The 21,981-nt window shown below is 40.1% G+C and overlaps 1 protein-coding gene across 1 annotated transcript in view; it reads right to left on the bottom strand.

Moving 5' to 3' along the window:
• The window catches only part of ebna1bp2 (EBNA1 binding protein 2), a 29,499-nt gene extending 8,929 nt beyond the window's left edge, over positions 1–20,570 (bottom strand). The window contains exons 1-8 of the mRNA XM_059984213.1: positions 20,431–20,570; positions 18,581–18,664; positions 11,101–11,273; positions 9,223–9,346; positions 8,071–8,160; positions 4,492–4,567; positions 4,196–4,289; positions 2,952–3,120 (exon numbers count right to left, since the gene is read on the bottom strand). Coding sequence (XP_059840196.1) covers positions 2,952–3,120; positions 4,196–4,289; positions 4,492–4,567; positions 8,071–8,160; positions 9,223–9,346; positions 11,101–11,273; positions 18,581–18,664; positions 20,431–20,508 — 888 coding nt within the window. The 5' untranslated portion in view covers positions 20,509–20,570. The remainder of the gene's footprint in view (positions 1–2,951; positions 3,121–4,195; positions 4,290–4,491; positions 4,568–8,070; positions 8,161–9,222; positions 9,347–11,100; positions 11,274–18,580; positions 18,665–20,430) is intronic.
• Positions 20,571–21,981: the final 1,411 nt, after the last annotated feature.

Here is a 21,981-nt window from a genome sequence, read left to right as displayed (position 1 = left end):
CAACCTGCCTTCCTTTTGTAGCGTATTACAGATTCCATTCATTGCTGCATTAAAAAATTTCCTCTGCCATTTACCTTTTGTCTACTTCATTTCTCTTATCACATTTACCAAACTATCATCTCCCTCCCACCCACTTTCATAATTCACTGATCCAAATTAAATAACCCTAGTACTGTATCCGGTGCTCCAGACGTGGCCATTTATACATTGGGGAGACCCACCGCAGACTGGGAGACCGTTTCGCTGAACACCGGCGCTCAGTCCTCCAGCAGTGGCGGGATCTCCCTGTGGCCTCACACTTCAATTCCACAGATCACTCCCACTCCGATATGTCTGTCCATGGCCTCCTCTACGGTCAAGATGAGGCCACACGCAGGTTGATGGAGCAATACCTTATCTCCCGCCTAGGTATCATCCTACCTGCCGGCATGAACATTCAACTCACAGACCTCCGTTGATACCCCTGCACCCCCCCTTACCCCACCCCTATCTATAATTTTAGTCTGGTTCTCTTTCTCCCTCTTTTTCCCTCCCTCTCTATAATCTCACCCTAGCCCTACCTTTCTTTCTCTTTTATTTCCCATAATTCTCCACCTTCCCTCAGCCCATTTCCCTCCAGCCTATCACTTCCCAGCTCTCTACTTCATCCCTCCCCCAACTTCTTATCCCCCCTCGACCATCCCATGTTACTTCACTCCTGATGAAGGGTTTTGGCCCGGAATGTTGTCACTACCTCCTCCCATAGATGCTGTCTGGCCTGCTAAGTTCTGCCAGCATTTTGTGTTTTTATTTACTTCCAGCATCTGCAGATTCACTTGTGTTGCCTTTAAATAACCCTAGCTTCTCCGCCTTGTCCATATCAGCATGGTCCTATAATCCTGAAACCATTCTGGTAAATCCCTTCTGTATGCTCTCTCAGCCCTTCATGTCTTTCTTAAAGTGTGATGCCTAGAACTGGACAATACCCCAGTTGTGATTGAATCAGTATTAACAATCACTAATAGTCCTGAAAAGGGTTTTGGTACATAGCATCAACAGTTTATTCCCAAGGTTGCTGCCTGACCTGCTGAGTTCTCCAGCATTTTGTGTATGTCAATTTGGATATCCAGCATCTGCAGAATTTGTGTTTATTAACAATTCATTGCTACTTTCAAGCTATTACTCTTTCTTTGTTTAGAGTTACAGCACAGAATAGGCCCTTCCAGCCCATTTGGGCTGTGCTGCTACCAACCCCAGATCTTAACCCTAGTCTAACCATAACGACCAATTAACCTACTAATCGACATGTCTTTGGACTGTGGGAGAAAACCGGAGCACCCAGAGAGAACGCACGCTTTCCACGGGGAGGAAGTACAAACTCCTTGGAAGATGTCAGGATTGTATTTCAAACTCCAATGCCTTTATGCCTATAAAATCCAGGATCTTGAATTCTTTGTCAACCTGCTCTACAACTTTAATGACTTATATACGTGTACTCCCAGATCTCTATTTTTTTTTGAGAATCAAGCCCGACAATTTATATTCTGTGAATTCTTTCTTTTTGCAGATATTTAAAATTTCTGTGTGCTAATTCCAAGAGCTTGCCTATATCTTTCCCTAAAGGGTTGAGCACAATCCTTCTCAAAAGTACAGCATGCTGCCAAATTTTATGCTATCTGCAAATTTGGAAACTGTATACTGCACACCCAGTCTACATTGTGAATGGCAAAATGGCAGAGGCAGTAGAGCTCTGCCTTACAGCTCCAACACCCTGATACAGCCTCTGCAGAGTTTGACCGTTCTCTGACTGACTGCTGAGGTCTCCTTTAGGTGTTTCCAGTTTATTTTTAAAAAGTTGGTAGGTTTACTGGCCACTGTAACTTGCCAAATGTTTTGTGTGCGTCCAAGCATGCACGTACGTGTGCGTGTAGGGGTGAGAAAACGGGGGAAGGTGTTGATCGGTACATGGACAATAAGACTGGGATTAATATAACTATGGAGTCAAAAGTCCCACAGGGCCTGGTTCTGTGCTGTATGACTCTATGAAAATGGTTGTTCTCACTACTTAACCAACTTTTCATCCATATTGCTCTACAAACTCCACAGGGTTCAGTCTCAATGACAAGCCTATGTATGATGTGTCACTCTTTCACCTTCTGAAAGCCCACAATATCAACTGCATTCCTACCCAACTTCATTATTTTAAAACTTTTAACAAATTAATTAAACAACCTTTCATGCTTTCATCCATCAGAACTTGTCCAGGAGACTGCTAATTCTGAACTCAATTATTACTTCTGAATGTTTTCCCATTCAAAAGCAATAATTCAGCAGAGGTTAAACTGCTGAAGCTGGGTTTAATTCTATTGAGCCTTATTCACAAAACAAAAATTGCATTTTCGATCTGCAGGGAGCTCCACTTACATTGACACACCTTTGGATGTTTATGGCAATGCTTCTGCAATTTTCATTCTTAATTCACTTAGCAACTCCAGGTGGATCCCATTAGGACTCACTTAGTCAATAAGCATAGCAAGCCTTTTAATAAGTTCATTGATTTTTTAAAAAAAATTGTTATTTCAACATATCCCTTTGCAGATACTCTTGCAACATTGTCTTCCTTGGAAAGACAAATGTAAATTATTTAATACCTTTGCTACAGCCCATCCTTATAAGAGTAGATTTTCTATGGTCTGATTTCAAGCAGTATCCTCTTACGACCCATTTAGCCATCCTCATATTCCACCATTGTCACTAAGTTCCTTTCTCACATCTGCAAATCCTATCTAAGTTTTCTTTTCTATATTCTTCCAATTAGCCTGAAGCAAAATTAATTTAAGCACAATGGCAGAGGCAAGTAGACTTTCAAGGAGAATATTCATGAGTTTCTGTGCATTTTGTGACTAAAATGGTGCTGTTTCATAAATTGTCAACTCATTCTGAAAGAATTGCAGAACTAAAGAAAAACTCACATTAGCATGTTTCTTTCCTCCTTTTCCAAAGCGGTCATTTTTTGAATGTGCAATTTTTGCTTTGAAGCTGGAGACATCATCGTAGCTTTCTTTGGTGTTCCTCTTTAAACCCTTTTTCCTTCCTCCAAAACCAAACTTTTCATTTTTATATTTCCTTTTTGCATTCATTCTGGATTGAAAAAAAAAGCACAATTGGTCCTTAACAACTGTTTTTCTAAGTCCTAAAATCTTATTCAATAAAAATCTACTTACATTATCTTACTCTGAAAAATTCAGAACAAATTTACAGAGATGTATGAAGTATTATCATAATGCTCAGGTAACAAGTCACCAGATATAGCTTTCCTTTGGTAAGAATCAATCTTTATGTCTCTAGAAGTTGAGACAAAATGGTCCTAGCACCATGAAGCCAAAACAATCTCAAATTGGATACCAATTGTTGCACCACACCTCATACCAAGCACAATACTCAAAGGAAAACAACTCAAGTCAAGTAGACTTTTATGACTGGTCTCTGACAGTGACACTTTTCTCCTGCCTGTTTAACTTGCAGTGAAACAGCATTTTCCGCATACTTTCAGTTTTATACATTGCATTAAACTGCTTTGCAAACAGCTCTGTATGATCCACAGGAATGAATTCAAGCTTCCAGTTAACTGTTATTTTAATCATCTGGCTCACACCCTTAATAGTTGATGTTTATAGCCTTCTATTTTGTTTGAATAAAATCTGATGGGATCTCAGGAAACAGCCTCTTTAATACAACCTTGCAGTCTTGACACTGGGATGAACAAAGTTAGATAATAACTTCTGCTTTTATTTCTTCACACAGCAGCTGTTCAATTATCATTTACACATACTTAATTTCCTTTTTGCTGCTGGCTTAGTGAGCTGTCCTATACAATTTTAGCATACATTTTTGTTCCTAATTAATATTTCTGGGTTTGCACCATTTCTGTTCCAACCCCCACCTCACTTCACTTCCTTTGCCTTGTATTTGAACTATCAACTTTTTACAGTTTTGGACATTATTAATGTTTTCCCCCAGGTCCTGTTCTTGTACCTTCAGCTTTGCCTTCTAGTTTTTGCATTACCAACTTTGACTTCCAACTGTTAGAAAACTGCTTTTTTAAAAAAACGGTTTAATATTAATGGTTACCCACTATCGTTTTTGATTATGTCATTGGTAATTGAGAAATACAACTAGGATCACAAATGTACTTTTCTCATTGATTTAATCTTACTTCCTTTGCTGCTGTGCAGATCCTCCACCACCTTCTTTCTTTGATGTTGAAGAAGCCTTATCACCCTCAAGGAAATCTAGTTTATCAGAAAGTCCTAAAGATAAAAGAAAACCAGAGAGAGAGAAAAATTTTTACTTGTACATGCATTTGCGAATAAATTAGAAAATAAAAACCACCTCAATGTATATCTGGTTTGTTTTCACTAAAATCCAAGCAATTGAAAAGAGTAAAAGTATTGAAACTGGAAAAAAATCTTTGGTTATCCTGTCATGTAAATGCAACAAAACAACCCCAACCTTTCTGGTACTTTTTCACTGCAGTCATCATGGCTTTCTTTTCCTTTTGGCGCTTCTGTATAACTTCTACTTGAACCTATTGATAAAAGAACAGAATTCATTGACAAGTTGCAAATTGCCTTTGTGGCCCCTCATCTGTAAATATGAAGTATATTTAAATGAATGTTGGGAAGGTCAAGTTCAGGTTACATCCTATTTTCCGCAAGTGTGCACAAAATACTGCTTCTGGTCATCTATCAAGAATTGTTACTTGAACCAAAAAATATCTAAGGCTGCTGCCTTAATGGTGTTGAAAAGGAGCATGAGAAATGGAACAAGAACAGAAGGAGTCGGCCACTGGCTTGTGGAGCCTGCTCCGTCATTCGCTAAGGTCTGGGAATATCTGCCTGTAGACTCAGTTCTACCAACCTGCCTTTTCCCCATCACCATAATTCCCTTACATTGCCAAAAAATCTAATTATGTCTTAAATATTTAATAAAGTAGCCTTTACTGTTTCCCTGTGCAGAGAATTCCTCAGATTTACTACTCTGCGAAAAACAGTTCCTCATCTCTGTCCTAAATCTACTCCCATAAATCTGGAGGCTATGTCCCTTAGTTCTAGTCTCACCTACCAGTGGAAACAACTCTCTTGCCTCTATTCCTTTCAAAACCAGTGGATTCTGGTTCAGTGGGACAGATCAGGACCAGTAAATTTTTTTTTAAGAGTTGCCTATACAAGTGCCTGCAGCAATTAACCAGAATCCACTGTATTTCTCTAAGGTCCCTCCTTATTCTTCTGAATTCACAGCAAGATAGTCCCAGGTAACCCTTCATCTCCAGAATCAATCTGATGACCCTCCTCTGCACCACCACCAAAGCCAGTGTATCTTTCTCAAGTAAGGAGACAGAACCGCAGGTTGTACTCCAAGCACGGCCTCAACTGATAAAGTTGTACTATAACCCCTCACTATAATTCCCCCCTCCAGCCCTACCTTTCTTTCTCTTTTATTTCCCATAATTCTCCATCTTCCCCCTAGCCCATTTACCTCCAGCCTATCACTTCCCAGCTCTCTACTTCATCCCTCCCCCCACTTCTTATCCCCCCTCGACCATCCCATGTTACTTCACTCCTGATGAAGGGTTTCCGCCTGAAATGTCGTCACTACCTCCTCCCATTGATGCTGTCTGGCCTGCTGAGTTCTGCCAGCTTTGTGTTTTTATTTTTTTTGTACTATAACCTCCCTGATCTAGAATTCAACCCCTCTAGCAATGAAGGCCATCATTCTATTTGCTTACTTGATAACCTGTTGCACCTGAAAATCAACCTTTTGCAATTCATGCACAAATATTCCCAAGTCTCTCTGAAAAACCACATGCTACAATCGTCCACCATTTAAATAACAATCTGACCTTCTATATTTCCAAAGTGAGCGACCCAGCATTTACCAACTTTGTAATCCATCTGTCAGACCCTTGCCCACTTACTTAGCCTATCCATCTTTCTCTTAAGACTCACTGCATCCTCTGAAGTTTACTTTTGCACTCAATTTAATGTCAGCAGAAAACTTAAGATATACTATACCCAATTCTCTCTTCTAAATCATTAATGTATATCATGAACAGTTACGGGCAGAGCAACGAGCTCTGCCGCACTCTGTTCAACACCGATTGCCAAGTAGAGAAAGACCTATTTATTCCAAGTCTCTGGTGGTCCGAAACATGGACTGTTCATTGCCATGCTACACAACCTACTGACCTGCTCCAGCACATTGCTCCGGATTTCCAGCATCTGCAGTAACTCTTGTGTCTATTCCAACTCTGCCTTGCATTGGTTAACCAATGCTGTATTCATGCTAATACATTACACATCAATCCATGCATCCTTTTCCTATAAATAGGTTTTTTATGCATTACATTATGGAACCTCTCCTGGAAAGCTTACAACATCCAACTTCTCCCCTCTATCCAATGAGCTCATTATATTCTCCAATAGGTTGTTCAAACAGGATCTGCCCTTCCTGAATCCATGTTGTGTCTGCCTGATGGAGCCACTTCTATCCAGATACTTCACTATTTCTTCTTAAACATTAGCTTCAAGCACCAGAACTACCCATGCCTAGAGAAAAGGGCAATTTGTACACTTAAAAAAAAGTTTAAAAAGGATTTGGCCAGATTTTGTTTCCTTGGTGGGTGGGCCTTTATCAAGAGAGACCCAAAATAAATCCTTAATGAAGTTAACTGAATTCCTTGATGATATACTTCTGCAGTATTCCCTGAAAGAATCAGTAAAGAAGCAATTTAAGTTAGAAGTGAAAAAAAATCACTATGCTTTATTCATTTTCCAGTGGCATTACATGAGAAAGTCAGGCTAACCACTTTAGAACATAGAAATATAACCAAATGCATTTCATGGATTTGGATGACAATGGTGAAGCAAAGACCAGTGCTTCAAATGGAGAACTATGATAAATGCTCTGATTCAAGAAATTATTGATAGCCATTTTTAGTTTGGAGAATGTCATATGACAAGATATTATGCAGGCCTGGAACAGCCATTTTGCCTGTTCACACAGTCGTACAGCATGGAAACAGAACCTCTGGCCCAATCAAGAGAGCCCATAACCTAAACCTTTCTATTTAAAGTACCTATTCATCTTTTGTTTAAAATGTGCTTCAGTGGCTTTCTCTGGCAGTTCATTCCATATAGATGCTATCCTTTGTGTAAAAAAAGTTGCCCTTCAAGTTCCTCTGAAATCTTTCCCCACTCACCTTAAACCTATGCTCTCTAGATCTCGATACCAATCTCTGGGAAAACGACTAACTGCATTGAACACACCAACAACTAAACGCAATACCATCGGCACAGGGGTACATCTGACAAAATTTAAGAAATGAATAGCTAAATGAAATTCACTTGGCTCTTCCCAAAGTAATTATAGATTCATAGGAGTCATTTCGTTGAGGTGGCCTTCTAATCTGACACTTCTCTGACACAGAAACAATTTATTTTTTCCCTGCAGGTTAAACAAGAAAGTATAACAACTTGAGTTCATTACTCGGCTGAAACTTAAATCAAGTGGTACCACTTTTGCATTTGTAGTTGATCTGTGCCTTTAGTCTCCAGTCACACAGCTCAATATTCACTTATGCTAACAAAATATAACATACTGGGATTAAAAAAAAAGATGAGCTAACATTTACTTAAGCATGTAGGCGAGAGCTCTACACTTTATTTGAAGACCTCCCACCTAATTCTATTGATTGGCCTAACAATGATTTTAGGGTTATTTCCTTCAATCTTACACTTTCACAACAGTAGAAAAGTTCTTTCAGTGCCTTTCAAACTCCTAACAGGTATCCCCATATAGCCCCCATAATTAAGCTTAAATAAAGAAATCACCAATGACTTTTCTTGCCCTACAATTTCACTGGCTTAAAAAAAACCTACTACTTTAAAATTATATCATAACTTCTGAAAATATGTTATAAGGATTGCTGAATTTTATCATTGGACAGAACCTGTCTATTTACTTCAAGAAAAAGGCCCTAACCATACAGTATTTGCATTATTTGGATGTTCATGCACAAAAAATAAATACCTTTTTTCCATATTTTCGTAATGCTCTGAGCTGCTTCGCCTTTTCAGACTTCTCCATTGCTGTCTGCTTTGATAACATTTTTTCTCGAATCTAAAAAAAGAGTAACATTTTAAGATTTAGACCAATGGGCTCACAGCAGACTAGCTGAAATTTGACCTAATGACATTCAGCCGAACATTCCGCAAGCAACCAGCTGAATAAGCTTTCTTTTGGTATTGTTTTATGCAAGAGTAAAACAAAAATAGGAGATCTCCTCATTCTCCTTAAAAAAACACAAAACCACCAAATTTCAGCTACAACTGCTGAAAAAAAGCATCTCTGGTAATGAACTAACTGTTAATGCAATACTAAACTATGTACTTAGGAAATGGAATGATTCCTGAAACATGTTTGTTTGCTACAAGCAGTGAGACAATCAGACATAAAATAAATACCTGGATATATTTAATTGATGTAATTCTGAGGCTACAAGTCAACCAATATCTCCTACCGCGGCACTCTTGCTAACTTAAGGAATCAGTCTGAAAGTTTTAAGGTACATTATACAAATGTATGGCATACCTTTTTTGGATAAGGAGGCCAAAGCTGCACAAAAGGCATATTATAACAAGTTGTCCTTGCTTATTCACCCCAAATCTCTTTCAGTGAAGGGCAACATACCATTCACCTTATCACTCACTTACAGTATATACATGCTTGTATGGGATTTGTGATCGATTGACAAACACCTATGTATCAACATTTCACAATTAATTACCTGATTTTCTTTTTGCTACCAAAGTACAAAATTTACATTTACCCTGGATTTGGTATTTATCCACTCATTCAACTGGTCTATATTGCCTCAAGGTCTCAGCATCCTCATCACAACCAATCAGGGTTAATGCAAGCTTCAATTGTTTAAGGACTACAAAAAGCACACCCTAAGCAAGCTTGCCACCGTTATCTATGTTTTTTTCTTAAAAGCCTAGAACCACAGATAACATAACAAATTGTAGGAAATATTGCTTCATTACTTATTGTTAACACTGTGCTTATTCTGAACTTGTAAAATAGTGTCCAATACAAAACCCATTTAACTTTCAATTATCTGTTAATACAAAATCTTTCCAATAAACAAAGATCTATTAGCCCAAGATCATTAGCACTTGCCTTCTGCATTTGTTGGTCTGACTTGGCCATCTCAGCAAAATAGTCACTTGGTCTTTTTGTTGCAATTTTCAGTCGCTGTAATCGAGGCAATGCACTCAATGTAGTTGCTTGTGCCTGTCGATAACTGAACAGGTGAAATTACAAAAAAGTATAAACGACTTTGCCACTTTGCTGTGCGGTAATTGTACTGAAAAGGCATGTTTGTTTTGTAAAGCAAAAAATTTCTATCTTCAAAGATGCTGATGGTTTTATCAAGATTGGTACAAATGAATCAAGTCTAAAGTTATAAACTATAAGAAATAAATCAACAGTTCATGATAAATTATATTTTATCAAAATTAATTTGGAAGGAAAAAGCATGAGATCGAAAAAATTTCCATTCATACCAGTTTGAGAGCAATCACACATTTAATTTGAAGTTGAAGTCCTTTTCCTTCTAATGTGTCATTTTAACAATGACAACTTTAACTTAATGTCATCTCACAACTTCCATCAGGTTTTAATAAGCAACATCCTTAAAATTTAAGAAATATTTTCATTCAACAACCTATCTATTTTGGTTGTCTATAAGTATATTGGAATGCAGTAATAATTAAAAACAAATCAGGATTCAGGGGCAATCATAACAAAATTCTGAATAAAGTCTGTCACCTAAACTTATAAATTTCAGAGAACCAGCTAGATGATGCCAAACTGAGTGGTGCTACAACAACCGCTTCCTCAATGACCGCAAGACCAAGGAGCTGATTTTTGACTTCAGGAAGAGAAACCAGAGGTCTATGACCCAGATCTCACCCGGGAATCAGAAGTGGAGAGGATCAGCAACTTTAAATTAGTTGGTGTTATCATTTCAAAGGACTTGTCCAGGGCTCAGCATGCAAGTGTAATTATGAGGAAAGCATGGCAGCGCCTCTACTTTTGTAGGAGTTTGCGAAGATTTGGCATGACATCTAAAAATGCATCACAGCCTGGTGTGGAAACACCAATGCCCTTGAACTGAAAATCCTACAAAGAGTAGCGAATGTGGCCCAGTCAATCACAGGTAAAACTCTCTCCACCATTAAGCACATCTACACTGAACGCTGTCGCAAGACAGCATCCATTATCAAGGACCCCAACAGCCAGGTCATGATCTCTTCTCGCTGGTAACAGGAAGGTGGTACAGGAGCTTTTGGACTCACGCCACCAGGTTCAGGAATAATTATTACCCCTCAACCATCAGTCTCTTGAACCAGAGGGGATAACTTCACTTGCCCCATCACAGAACTGTTCCCACAACCTATGGTCTCACTTTCAATGACTCTTCATTTCATGATTTTGATATTCATTACTTACTAATCACTATTATTTTTCTTTTCTTTTGTATTTGCAGTTTGTTGTCTTTTTCACACTGGCTGTCTGTCCTGCTGGGCGTGGTCATTCATTGATTCTATTATGGTTATTGGATTTATTGAGTATGCCAATGAGAAAATAAATATCAGCGTTGTATAAGGTGACATATATGTACCTTAATAATAAAAAATTTACTTGGAACTTAAAATAAAAGATATAAGTCCATGTAAAAAAAAACTCAAATATTCATAACTACATTGCTCTTAATGAAGACTGTAGGAACATCAAGGAAACAATACAATATGTTACCACTCCAGATGCTTTAGGAACTGATAACATAATGCAATGGCTCCTTTGACATTACTGCAGCCACCATTGGGAGCAATGCATACATATTATAAATACTCAACAGAACTTCGAGAAATATTTAGTATAGCAAAGTATGATCAACATGTTTCATAGAAGAAGAATTGAGTAACTGTAGCCACTCTTAAAAGTGATTAAACATCCATGAGATAGAGGTTAAGTGTGAAACATTATACTTACAAGAACACTTCACGCTGAAAGTCATCTTCTGGGTCAATATTTGAGTTTTCCTGTCCCACAGCTTTCCCTTCAGCCTTTGCTATGATGTCAGCAGCTGGGCCATTTGTCATGTCCAGTCTTTCCACCCACTTCAGGTCTTTCTTGAAGTCTTCTAAGCATTGTTTCAAGCCCACCTGAAGATTCACAAATATGTACATTTGTATATGTGCAATGACCAGCACAATAACAACTATGGGATCATTATAAGCACTTGCACAAGCAAAGTAAACATCCTTTGGTCTGTATCAGTCAAAGCTGATGTGCATTTCAGCTCATTCAGCTTTATTAAAAATACATCTAATTTACCGTGACTGTGTTAAATTCCAAAGAGATCAGCTTCTGGACAGAGCTAATTACCTCTTTCTGTGGATTTAACATCACATCAGTGGAAACAAATGTCCCAGAAGTTGGCAATAGCAGAGTAAGACCCCTTCTGCTAGCCTTTGGTAAGTTGATGAAAAAAGATCCTGAGGGGCAGGATTTATGAACATTTGGAGAGGCATAATACGATTAGGAATACACAGCATGGCTTTGTCAAAGGCAGGTTGTGTCTTACGAGCCTGATTGAATTTTTTGAGAATGTGACTAAACACATTGATGAAGGTAGAGCAGTAAATGTAGTGTATATGGATTTCAGCAAGGCATTTGGTAAGGTACCCCATGCAAGGCTTGTTGAGAAAGTAAGGAGACATGGGACCCAAGGAGACCTTGCTTTGTGGATCCAGAACTGGCTTGCTTACAGAAGACAAAGAGTCGTTGTAGATGGGTCATATTCTGCATGGAGGTCGGTGACCAGTGGTGTGCCTCAGGGATCTGCTCTGGGACCCTACTTTTCGTGATTGTTATAAACGACCTGGATGAGGAAGTGGAGGGATTGGTTGGTAAATTTGCTGATGACACAAAGGCTGGGGTGTTGTGGATATTGTAGAGGTCTGTCAGAAGTTATAGCGGGACATCGATAGGGTGCAAACTGGGCTGAGAAGCGGCAGATGGAGTTCAACTCAGATAAATGCGAGGTGCTTCACTTTGGTAGGTCAAATACGATGGCAGAATATAGTATTAATGGTAAGACTCTTGGCAGTGTGAAGGATCAGAGGGATCTTGGGGTCTGAGTCCATAGGACGCTCAGAGCTGCCATGCAGGTCAACTCTGTGGTTAAGAAGGCATAAGGTGCATTGGCCTTCATCAATCATGGGATTGAGTTTGAGAGCCAAGAGGTAATGTTGCAGCTTTATAGAACCCTGGTCAGACCTCACTTGGAGTACTGTGCTTAGTTCTGGTTGCCTCACAATAGGAAGGATGTGGAAACCATAGAAATAGTGCAGAGGAGATTCACAAGAACGTTGCCTGGCTTGGGGAGCATGCCTTATGAAAACAGGTTGAGTGAACTGGGCCTTTTCTCCTTGGTGTGATGGAGGACGAGAGGTGACCTGATGGAGGTGTACAAGGTGACGAGAGGCATTGATTGTGTGGATCGTCACAGGCTTTTTCCTAGGGCTGAAATGGCTAGCACGAGAGGGCACAGTTTTAAGGTGCTTGGAAGTAGGTACAGAGGAGATATCTGGGGCAATTTCTTTTAATGCAGTGAGTGCTGAGTGTGTGGAATGGGTTGCTGGCATTGGTAATGGAGGCAGAAATGACAGGGTCTTTTACAAGACTCCTGGACAGGTACATGAAGCTTAGGAAAATAGAGGGCTATGGGTAACCCTAGGTAATTTCTAAAGCAAGGACATGTTTGGCACAGCATTGTGGGCTGAAGGGCCTGTATTGTGCTGTTGGATTGCTATGTTTCTGTTTCTTTTGGGGGAGAAAAGCTCTGGAGACATAAGAAACTGCTGAGAGTGGAGAAAAAAAATCTGATGGAAGAGGAACTCAATGGATCAGGCAGTATTTGTAGGGACATGCATCTCCTCTTTTTTCCACCTCTGTCCAAATCTCAGGAGACTAAGCGTTTACTAACATTTATGATAAATAAACTGACACCCACAGTTACCCTGATTACACCCCCTCCCATCCTGCACCTTGTAAGGATACCATAACTTTCTCTTAGCTTCTGTCTCTGCCACATCTGCTTTCAAGATGAGGCCTTCTATGGCAGGACCTGAAGTGAATACAGTTATCACGGAAATCCACCCTCCCTTCTGCCTACAATTGCTGGAGCCTTGGCAAAGCAGCCAACGTAATCAAGAACTTCTCCTGCCACAAGCACTCTCTCACTTTCCCCTCTCCCGTTGGGCAGAAGACTGAAAACACGTTAAGCAGATTCACGGATGACTTTTATCGCACTGTTATCAAGCTCTTGAATGGACCTCACATATTCCAAAGACTCAATCTACAAATCTACCTTTTCGTGGTCCTTGCACTTGGTTTGCTTATCTGAACTACGCTCTGTGGCTACAACACTATATTCTGCAATCTTTTTACTACCCTGAAGTAGTTATGTATGGCATTATCTGACTGGATGCATGTAAACCAAAGCTTTTCCCTTTATCTTGGTACTTCAGATAATAATAAACCAATATCCTGATGACCACCTCCAGCCCAACCATCACCCACTTCTTCCTCCCCGCCCCAATAGGGTTCCATCCACCTATCACCCCTAGACTTTTACAAACTGGTGCTTATCCTACCCCTCCATCTGGTTCAAACTATGCTTCAGCCTTCTCTTTTTTCACCTCCCTGATCTGGATTTTAGCCCTTGTAACTCTTGTGTATCCATTTATCACCCTCCAGCCTCTGTCTTTCCCATCATACTGCTCTTTTTACCAGCCCCCAGTGCCTCCCCCCCACACCTCCTGTCTCCCAACTCCATCCCTCCCTCCCTCTGTCCTCCCTACCTGGATCCACCTGCCCAAAATCTCTCACTTTAATTAACACCTATTGGCCCCGCCTCTACACACTATCCTCCCACTGTACTCAATCCTCATTCAGGATCTCAACCCAAAAGGTTGTGTATTCCATTCTCTGCTGACTGACAAAGCACACACTTGTCAGTGTACTTGGCTTTGAAATAAATAGGCTCTGAGAAGAACATGCCAATCTTTAATGCCTGCAGCCACCAGGCAATGACTCAAAGGAATCCAATATCTGGCATCAAACTGTAATGATCAAAGTGGCTAAGCATTCAGTCACATTAAAGAACTCTCCCAACAAAATATTTTAGCATTAGTTTAATTAATAAAGGATAACATGTTAAATAAAGATCACAACATACAATACACTTTAATTACGTCCAAGCTTAAAAATCCCTTTATCATTTTTAACTCATATTTCAATATGGGATCTGCATATAAATGTAGAAACGTTGGGCTATATAGAATTTAAGTAGAAGAGTTTGCTAACCACCAATTAAAACTTTAAAACCCCACTTGGACTGTCTGAATTGGCTCAATACATTACAGGGGATTTTGTAGTGGGATTATTTTAATTTTGTACAAAATTCAAGTGTGCCAAAGTGCTTTTTCTTCATTCTATTGGAGAATGTTGTAAGCAGTTTGGGGAAGTGTACAGAACTATTAGCAGAAACTGATGTGACCACTACAATAAATCTTTCGAAATCCAACAGCAGTAATGCGAAGGAAAATATAGCACAACCTGCTTCAAGAGTCAGTCTGGTTAAGCAAATGATGTATCAAATCCATTCCTCTTACAAATGATGTATGAAATCCATTCTTCTTACAAATGATGTATGAAATCCATTCTTCTTACAAATGATGTATGAAATCCATTTCATAATAAGGAACTTTTAAAGAAAGTGTTTAGTAATAACGAGAAAAGGAAATGACTGGATTGCTATGAAAACCTTCCTGAGAAAATCTACCTGATCGCTTGCACCTGTGTGCGACTCTAAACCATTAAGCCACCAGCAAATACGCTCAGTTGTACGAAGGCAATCTGTTTGGTAAATCGGTGTATTACCGTCACATGTATCACGGTGGTATGGAAAACGTGTCTTGCAAGCCTCTCCTTCCATGAATTCTGTCTATACTTCTCACAGCTCCATGAATATCCCTTTTCTCAGCTATGGAAGGGCCCACAGTGCTGGAGACCGTGTAAAGCACTCTCGACCACTTTCAGCCTGAAGTACTAAATGGATGACCCATTCCAGCTTCTTCCTGAGAGTTCCAACATCTTCAGCCAATTTAATGCACACTATGTGGCATTAAGAAACAGCTGAGAACACTGACATCTAAAGAAAACTGTAGTACCACAGACATTTGCTCCAGAATGAGCTGTGCCTTTGGCCAAGTTGTTCCAGTACAGTTACAAGCATGACACCTGGTTAACAAAGAGGAACATTGCCCAGGTACATCCCCATCACAAAAAGCAGAACAAATACAACTGGGTAATTATTGGGCACTAACTACTTTCAATCATCAGCAGAATAATGGAAAAAAAATGTTGACAGTGCCATCAAGGACTCTTCATCTCATGTTCTCGATAATCATTGCTTACTTATTATTTCCTCCTTTTTGTATTTGCAGTTTGTTGTCTTCTGCTTTCTGGCTGACCACCCAAATTGGGCAGTCTTTCATTGATTCTGATATGGTTATTGTTCTACAGATTTATTGAGTATGCCCACAAGAAAAATAATTTCAAGGCTGCATATGGTGACATATGTACTCTGAAGCAGCACTTAGTTACCAATAACCCGATCAGTGACACTCAGATGGGTTTTCCCATAGGACCACTTGCCCCAAGGCATATACAGGTAGTCCCCGAGTTATGAACGTCCGACTTATGGACAACTCGTACTTATGAACCGAGGAAGGAGAAAACCGTCCGCCATTTTAAGTCGTTGCCATTGTCACTGTGTCGAGTGTTTAACTTTGTATTTGGCTTAAATTTTTCTTAGTAAGATTCACCCTGACCGCCCCCCCCCCCCCCCGCCATTCCAGTCAGCTGGTGGCGCAGTCAGTTCAGCACCGGGCTAGAGAACGGAGGTTCCCGAGTTCAATTTAGTGACAGACTGGTCCCGTGCTGGGTTGACTATTGATCCAGTAATTCCCATACCATCTGTGCAGAACTGATATCGAGCTCGCAACTCGACCTCGTAAAAAACAAACACTGCCACCTCCAGTTTAAATGCCCACGTGGAATATTGTGGAGGATCAATTACCCAAACCCAGCACAGCCCCCACTTGTCCCATTTAACCTGTCTCAGTGCGGAGCAGTTTAGCATCTGGGGAATCAGTGCTGTGGTCCTTCGGACCCAGCGGATCTCGGGAGCTAGCGCAGGCTGGGACCTGCCGCCCGCAGTGTTTAAATGCCTACTACTGTCAATAGCATTTGAAAGGCCTTGAAGACGTTTATGAAGGTGTAGAAGAGGTTTACCAGCATTCTACCTGGATTAAAGGGATGTGCTTTTACAAGAGGTTGGACAAACTTGGGTTGTCTTCTCTGGAGGGGCGAAGGCTGAGAGGAGATCTGATAGAGGTTTGTAAGATTATGGGAGGCAGAGATAGAGTAAACAGATAGTATCTTTTTCCCAGGGTTGAAACGTCTAATACCAGAGGCATGCATTTTAGGTAAGGGAGTAAATTCAAAGGAGATCGGAGAGGGGGGTGGTTGGAATCTGATGCCTGGGGTGGCGGTGGTGGCAGATACATGAGGGACTATAAAGAAACATTTCAATAGGCACATGAATGTGAGGAAAATGGAAGGATATGGGCATTGTTAGGCAGAAAACATTAGTTTAGTTGGCCATTTAAATTACTAATTTAATTGGTTTGGCTCAACATTGTGGGTTGAAGAGCCTGTTCCTGTGCTGTACTTTTCCATGTTCTATGTACATGAAGAGGTCAGGGATGGGTATGCTGCAGGTTTCTGACCCCTTTGATACATTCAGAAGTTTTCCACCATCTACAATGCACAGTCAGGTGTGGGATGGAACACTTGTCACTGACGTCATTACAATTTCAACAGCATCAAAGGAACTCAATATCAACCAGGATAAAGCAACCTGCTTCATTATTACCTCATCCACCAGTGAGTGGTGCACTATGGCTGTATTGTATACCTTCTACCAGTTACCCATTCAAGCTACTTTGACAGCACCTCCCAAATCTGCAACATCAACCTCCAAGTGAGACAAGGGTTTTAATTGCAGGGAATCATGTGCAAATGCCTTTCACTCCACTGGACACCTTGAATGAAGAATAAATTGCTCTTCCTGCATCACTGTAGGAACGGTCTGAATGTTTGAATTCTATTACCAACATCACATTTCATTCTCTTAAGAACAGGTATGTATGCACAATACATACTGACCTTGACAACAAGCATATTCTGAATTAAGAAATTTTTAAAAGATAATCCGTTTTGGACCATTAATGTGCTCAACATACATCATGTCAGAAGATCATGGCACCAGCTTCAGTCACCTTAGAGCAGGGGTGGGCAAACTTTTTGACTTGTGGGCCACAAAGGGTTCTAAAATTTGACAGGGGGGCCGGACCAGGAGCAGATGGACGGAGTGTTTTGGTAATACACCTCATAAGAGAAAATAAAATATCATGGGCTTTAATTTCAATTAAAAATGAACAAATGCATTACAACAAAATATCTGTCTTTGAAGTCCCATGGTATTTAGCTATTTATTGAAATGACTTTTAAAACACTGAAAATTCTGTTATCCTTCAAGATATTATCATCATCACTCTCCTCCTGACTGTCTTTATTTCAAAAACGGTAGGAGATGCAGGTCTACTTGTTCTGCTCCTTCTTATTCAATTGTCCCCCGTGCCAAAACTCAACAACGACCATCACAAGGAGAGAACAGTGACAGCGCGCCAGTATGCGGAGCGCGTTATTTGATCTGGAGCACATTTTTTATTTTGAGAACGTACGTGCACCTGCGCACTACTCATGTCCATCACTTAACAGAAATGACATGCTTATTGAAAGGCTTATTGAAAAAAATATTTTCAAATGCATTTTTTACATAACACAACGAAGAAACTTATTTTTAATTTTAGTGGGAACAGTGTTGTTGGTCTCCCTTTTTAGCCAGCGCATCAAAGTCTGGATTTAGTTTTGTTGTGGCGATTCTCAGGATGGATCTGAGGTGTTGGTCAGTTAACTTGGATCTGTGGCTGGCTTTGTTGATGTTCATGACGCTGAACGCCTGTTCACACAAATAGGTCGAGCTGAACAAAGAGTAAAGCGCAAATGTGGAGTAATACGCTGCACCTCAACAAAGGTCAATGTATATAGAGTGCGTCATCTATTGGGAAAACGCCAGAATTGCGGGGAAAAAACGTTAACAAGGTTTATTAATATAATTTCATCAAGTTCTGCGGGCCGGATTAAAAAGCTAACGGGCCGCATATGGCCCCCGGGCCGTAGTTTGCCCATGCCTGCCTTAGAGCAAAGACAGATCATCAATTTTACGTCACACACTGAGAAAATCGGAGCCTAGTATTAGAAGTTAAAAACTCACCACATTGTTGACACATTGCTTCTCTGTCTCCTCAACTACATTCAAGCCAGGCTTGAGTAAACCCTTGGAAAAAGCTTCTTGAAGCTGCGGAAAAGTAAACACTCATTGTGACAGGTTTAATGTAACTGCTGAAGTGAAAACTTCAGCATTTTCCTTTCTGACATAGTAATTCACCCAATGGATTTCAGGCAAATTTTAAAACAATTTGAGCTGAAAAGGAAATATTTATTTTTTTTAATTGTGACCCACATTATTTAATATTATATCCTTTTTCGTGCACAAGAACCTAAACAGGTTTTTGATGAAAGTATTTGAACTATTTGAAAATACAGTAATACTCTATTTGGTTGCTCTTCTTACTTAGGGCAATGTGACACTGGCAGGTCTGTACCAAGAAAAGTATAGATTTCAATAGTCAGAAAACTTGTCCGATTGCTTGATGGTAGAGCATTAACAAGTATTTCAGATTCTTAAAATGTTTTTCAAGAAGAAGCTGAAAAGAGTTCATTCCAAGTTGTATCAATGAGGTGTGAAAGTCCCACTGGAATTTAAGCCTGAAAATTTGCAATGCACTTTTATTAACTGTAGAAAATAGTTCTGATGGTCTCTGGCATGAATGCTAACCTTAAGAAGCACAAAGTATTTCCAGGCTACTAATGCACTTGGGACCTGGAAATGACAGGGCTTCGTATTGTGCCATTCCACAGGTATATTACATTACGCCTGGAAATTGGATGTTTAAGATTGACTGGCATGCAGTGGATAGAACATAGAGCACAGCACAGGCTCTTTGGCCCATACTCTTGCGTCTTTCTAAAAAAATCTAATCCTTCCCCCCTACACAGCCCATAACACTCCCTTTTTCTTACATCCATATGTCTATCTAAGAGTCTCTTAAATATTCCGATTATCATTACCACCAACCCTGGTGGTGTAATTTAAGCACGTATTACTCTGTACAAAAAACCTAACTCTAACATCTCCTCTATACTTTAAATGGATGACCTCTGGTCATTGCTGCCCTGCCTGGGGAAAAACGCATTAGCTGTCCACTATATCTGCCACCCATATTTATACACCTCTATCAATTCGCCTCTTATTTTCCCTCCTCCAAACAGAAAAGCCTCAGTTTTCAAGATACCCCAATAGAGAGTGAGAATTCATCAGCCCCAAGTTCCCTGAGGGTGTCCAGACATTTAACACAGTCCAACATCAGGCACTTTGCCGACTGTGAACCTGAAAACAATAGTCGGTTTCTTTTGGACGGTTGTAATGATGACTGGAAAGTCAGCTTTTCCGAAATGGAACAAGTAACCGATCAAATTGGACGAAAATCACACAATTCTGTATCAGCATAGCGTCCGCTAACCCCAAACACGAGAGATTCTGCAGATGCTGTAACGTTGAGCAACACACACAAACAAAAAATGTTGGAAGAACTCTGCAAGTCAGGTAGAATCAATGGAGGAAAATAATCGACGTTTATTCGGGCCAAGACCGTTCATCAGAACTGAAGTCAAGCCGACCTCCTCAGCCCGAAACGTCCACCGTAGACGCTGCCCGATTTGCTGAATTCCTTCAACGTTTTGTGTGTGTTACCGTTTGAAAACGCCGCTTTCCTTGTTAATCACCTAGAAATTATATATTTGACCACTTCAGTAACTGGTAGTTAATACACTCTACCATGCTCTAGAGAAGTAGAGCACCTTCAATCGGCGAGCATTTACAGCCTGAACCGCGAGCTCCTCCAACCAGGCACGTGTCCACAGTTCCCAACGAAACAAACGCACCCTCCCACCCCAACCCCGTTACTACAACGTATGAAAGTCCCGTTTCAAAAGCCATCTAACCTCCAAGTCGGACAAATCCGACCCCTCCAAGTCTGACAGGGACTCAGATTCCGACTCGGACGTACCACCGCGCTCCATGCCACCACCGTTAACAAAGCGGAAGCACTTTTCCCGGTCCCCCAGCAACTACTGTCCGGAGTCAACAAACCCCCCCCTTTCCTAGTTCTAGGCAGCAAGCGTTTGCTTTAACAATTTATTAAATCTCCCATCGTGGGTGAAACTGATAAAAATTATCTCATTTTGTGTTTTCTATCCCTCTCCGTTTAATTCCGGGGAAAGAGACACTTTCTTTCACGTTCTTGAAGAGTCGGTTCGTTGCAAACCGGACACTATACTGCTGCGCGCAAGGTGAATTATTTCAAGTCGCCGGTAGATGGCAGACTCGGGCTAGTCATCGTGTTCAAGGCGACCGAGCAGCGGAGGCTAATGGAGAGGAATGCTTGGGAAAGAGTGATAAAGGGTGGGAAAAGTGAGGAATAATGCGCTGAGAAGGAAAAGTGCAGCTGCTGAAATTGTGAAATAAGATTAGAAAAGCTGTGTCCGTATCAGGTTCAGAGAAGGAGAGTGATTTCAACCAGCTGGACACAGTTATTTGTTTCGGATCATACACCTCTCCATTGTAAAATGTCTTTTTATTGCCACTTGTATTGATGTGTTGCGTCGAGCGCTCTGGTCGGTTATTTTTCTGGAAGATCCACATTTTCTCTGTTAGTTATTCCTGTCTCCAGCCACCAGACGTAAACTTCAATAAATGTGTGAATTGGCTAAGAAAGGTCGGGAAATTAAATGGCATGACAGTAGATAGTAGATTAACAATAATTGACGTCAAAAGAAAATAATTGAATATTTAATAAATATAAAACTCATTGCAAAATGCGAATCCATCAATAGCTTCATCCTTTACTTATCACTAAATAGGTAATAACAGGAATTAATTCCAAAAGCAGCCATTAATTTTACCGATTAAACGCGACTTCTGGGATTGACTTAGAGTTTCCAAAACCAGCAAAAGTAAACCAAAGCTCGATAGGATAGGGAAAATAATACTTAACAGTAAGCTAGCATGAAATAAACAGTTTTTAAGAAAACGTTGAAAAGGAGAAAGCAGCAAGTGTAAACATTGGCTCTTTAAAGGCAGTGATTGGAAAAATAGAACAGGGATAATGCAAAGGCCAAGTTATTAAACAAACATTTTTATACATTTCTTCAGAGTTGAAGTAAATTTCTATTAAAAATGAGTGGGAAGTTAATCTAATCTTCAGAGAACAGACAAAATTAATATCAGTAAGGAAATTGTGTTAGAACTAGAAAATAATGAATATTGTTGAGCTGATGGTCTACAGTACATCTTTGATTTCTAAAGTGGATGAAGAGCTGATGGTTGCATTGATACTGATTTTACCAAATTTACTAGATTTTTGATAAAAACCAATAGATTAGAAGGAAGTAAAACCCCACTATTCAAGAAAGCCAAGAGAGGATTCAAGGATAGTTAGACCAGATTTCCTGACACAAGTAGTCCCAAGTGATAGAGTCCACTATTAAGGATGT

This window comes from Hypanus sabinus, chromosome 11 (assembly GCF_030144855.1).
Source record: "Hypanus sabinus isolate sHypSab1 chromosome 11, sHypSab1.hap1, whole genome shotgun sequence".
Classification (NCBI taxonomy): Eukaryota; Metazoa; Chordata; class Chondrichthyes; order Myliobatiformes; family Dasyatidae; genus Hypanus; species Hypanus sabinus.
Note: the sequence above shows the minus strand (reverse complement) of the source record. Positions and strands in the feature narration are given on the sequence as shown.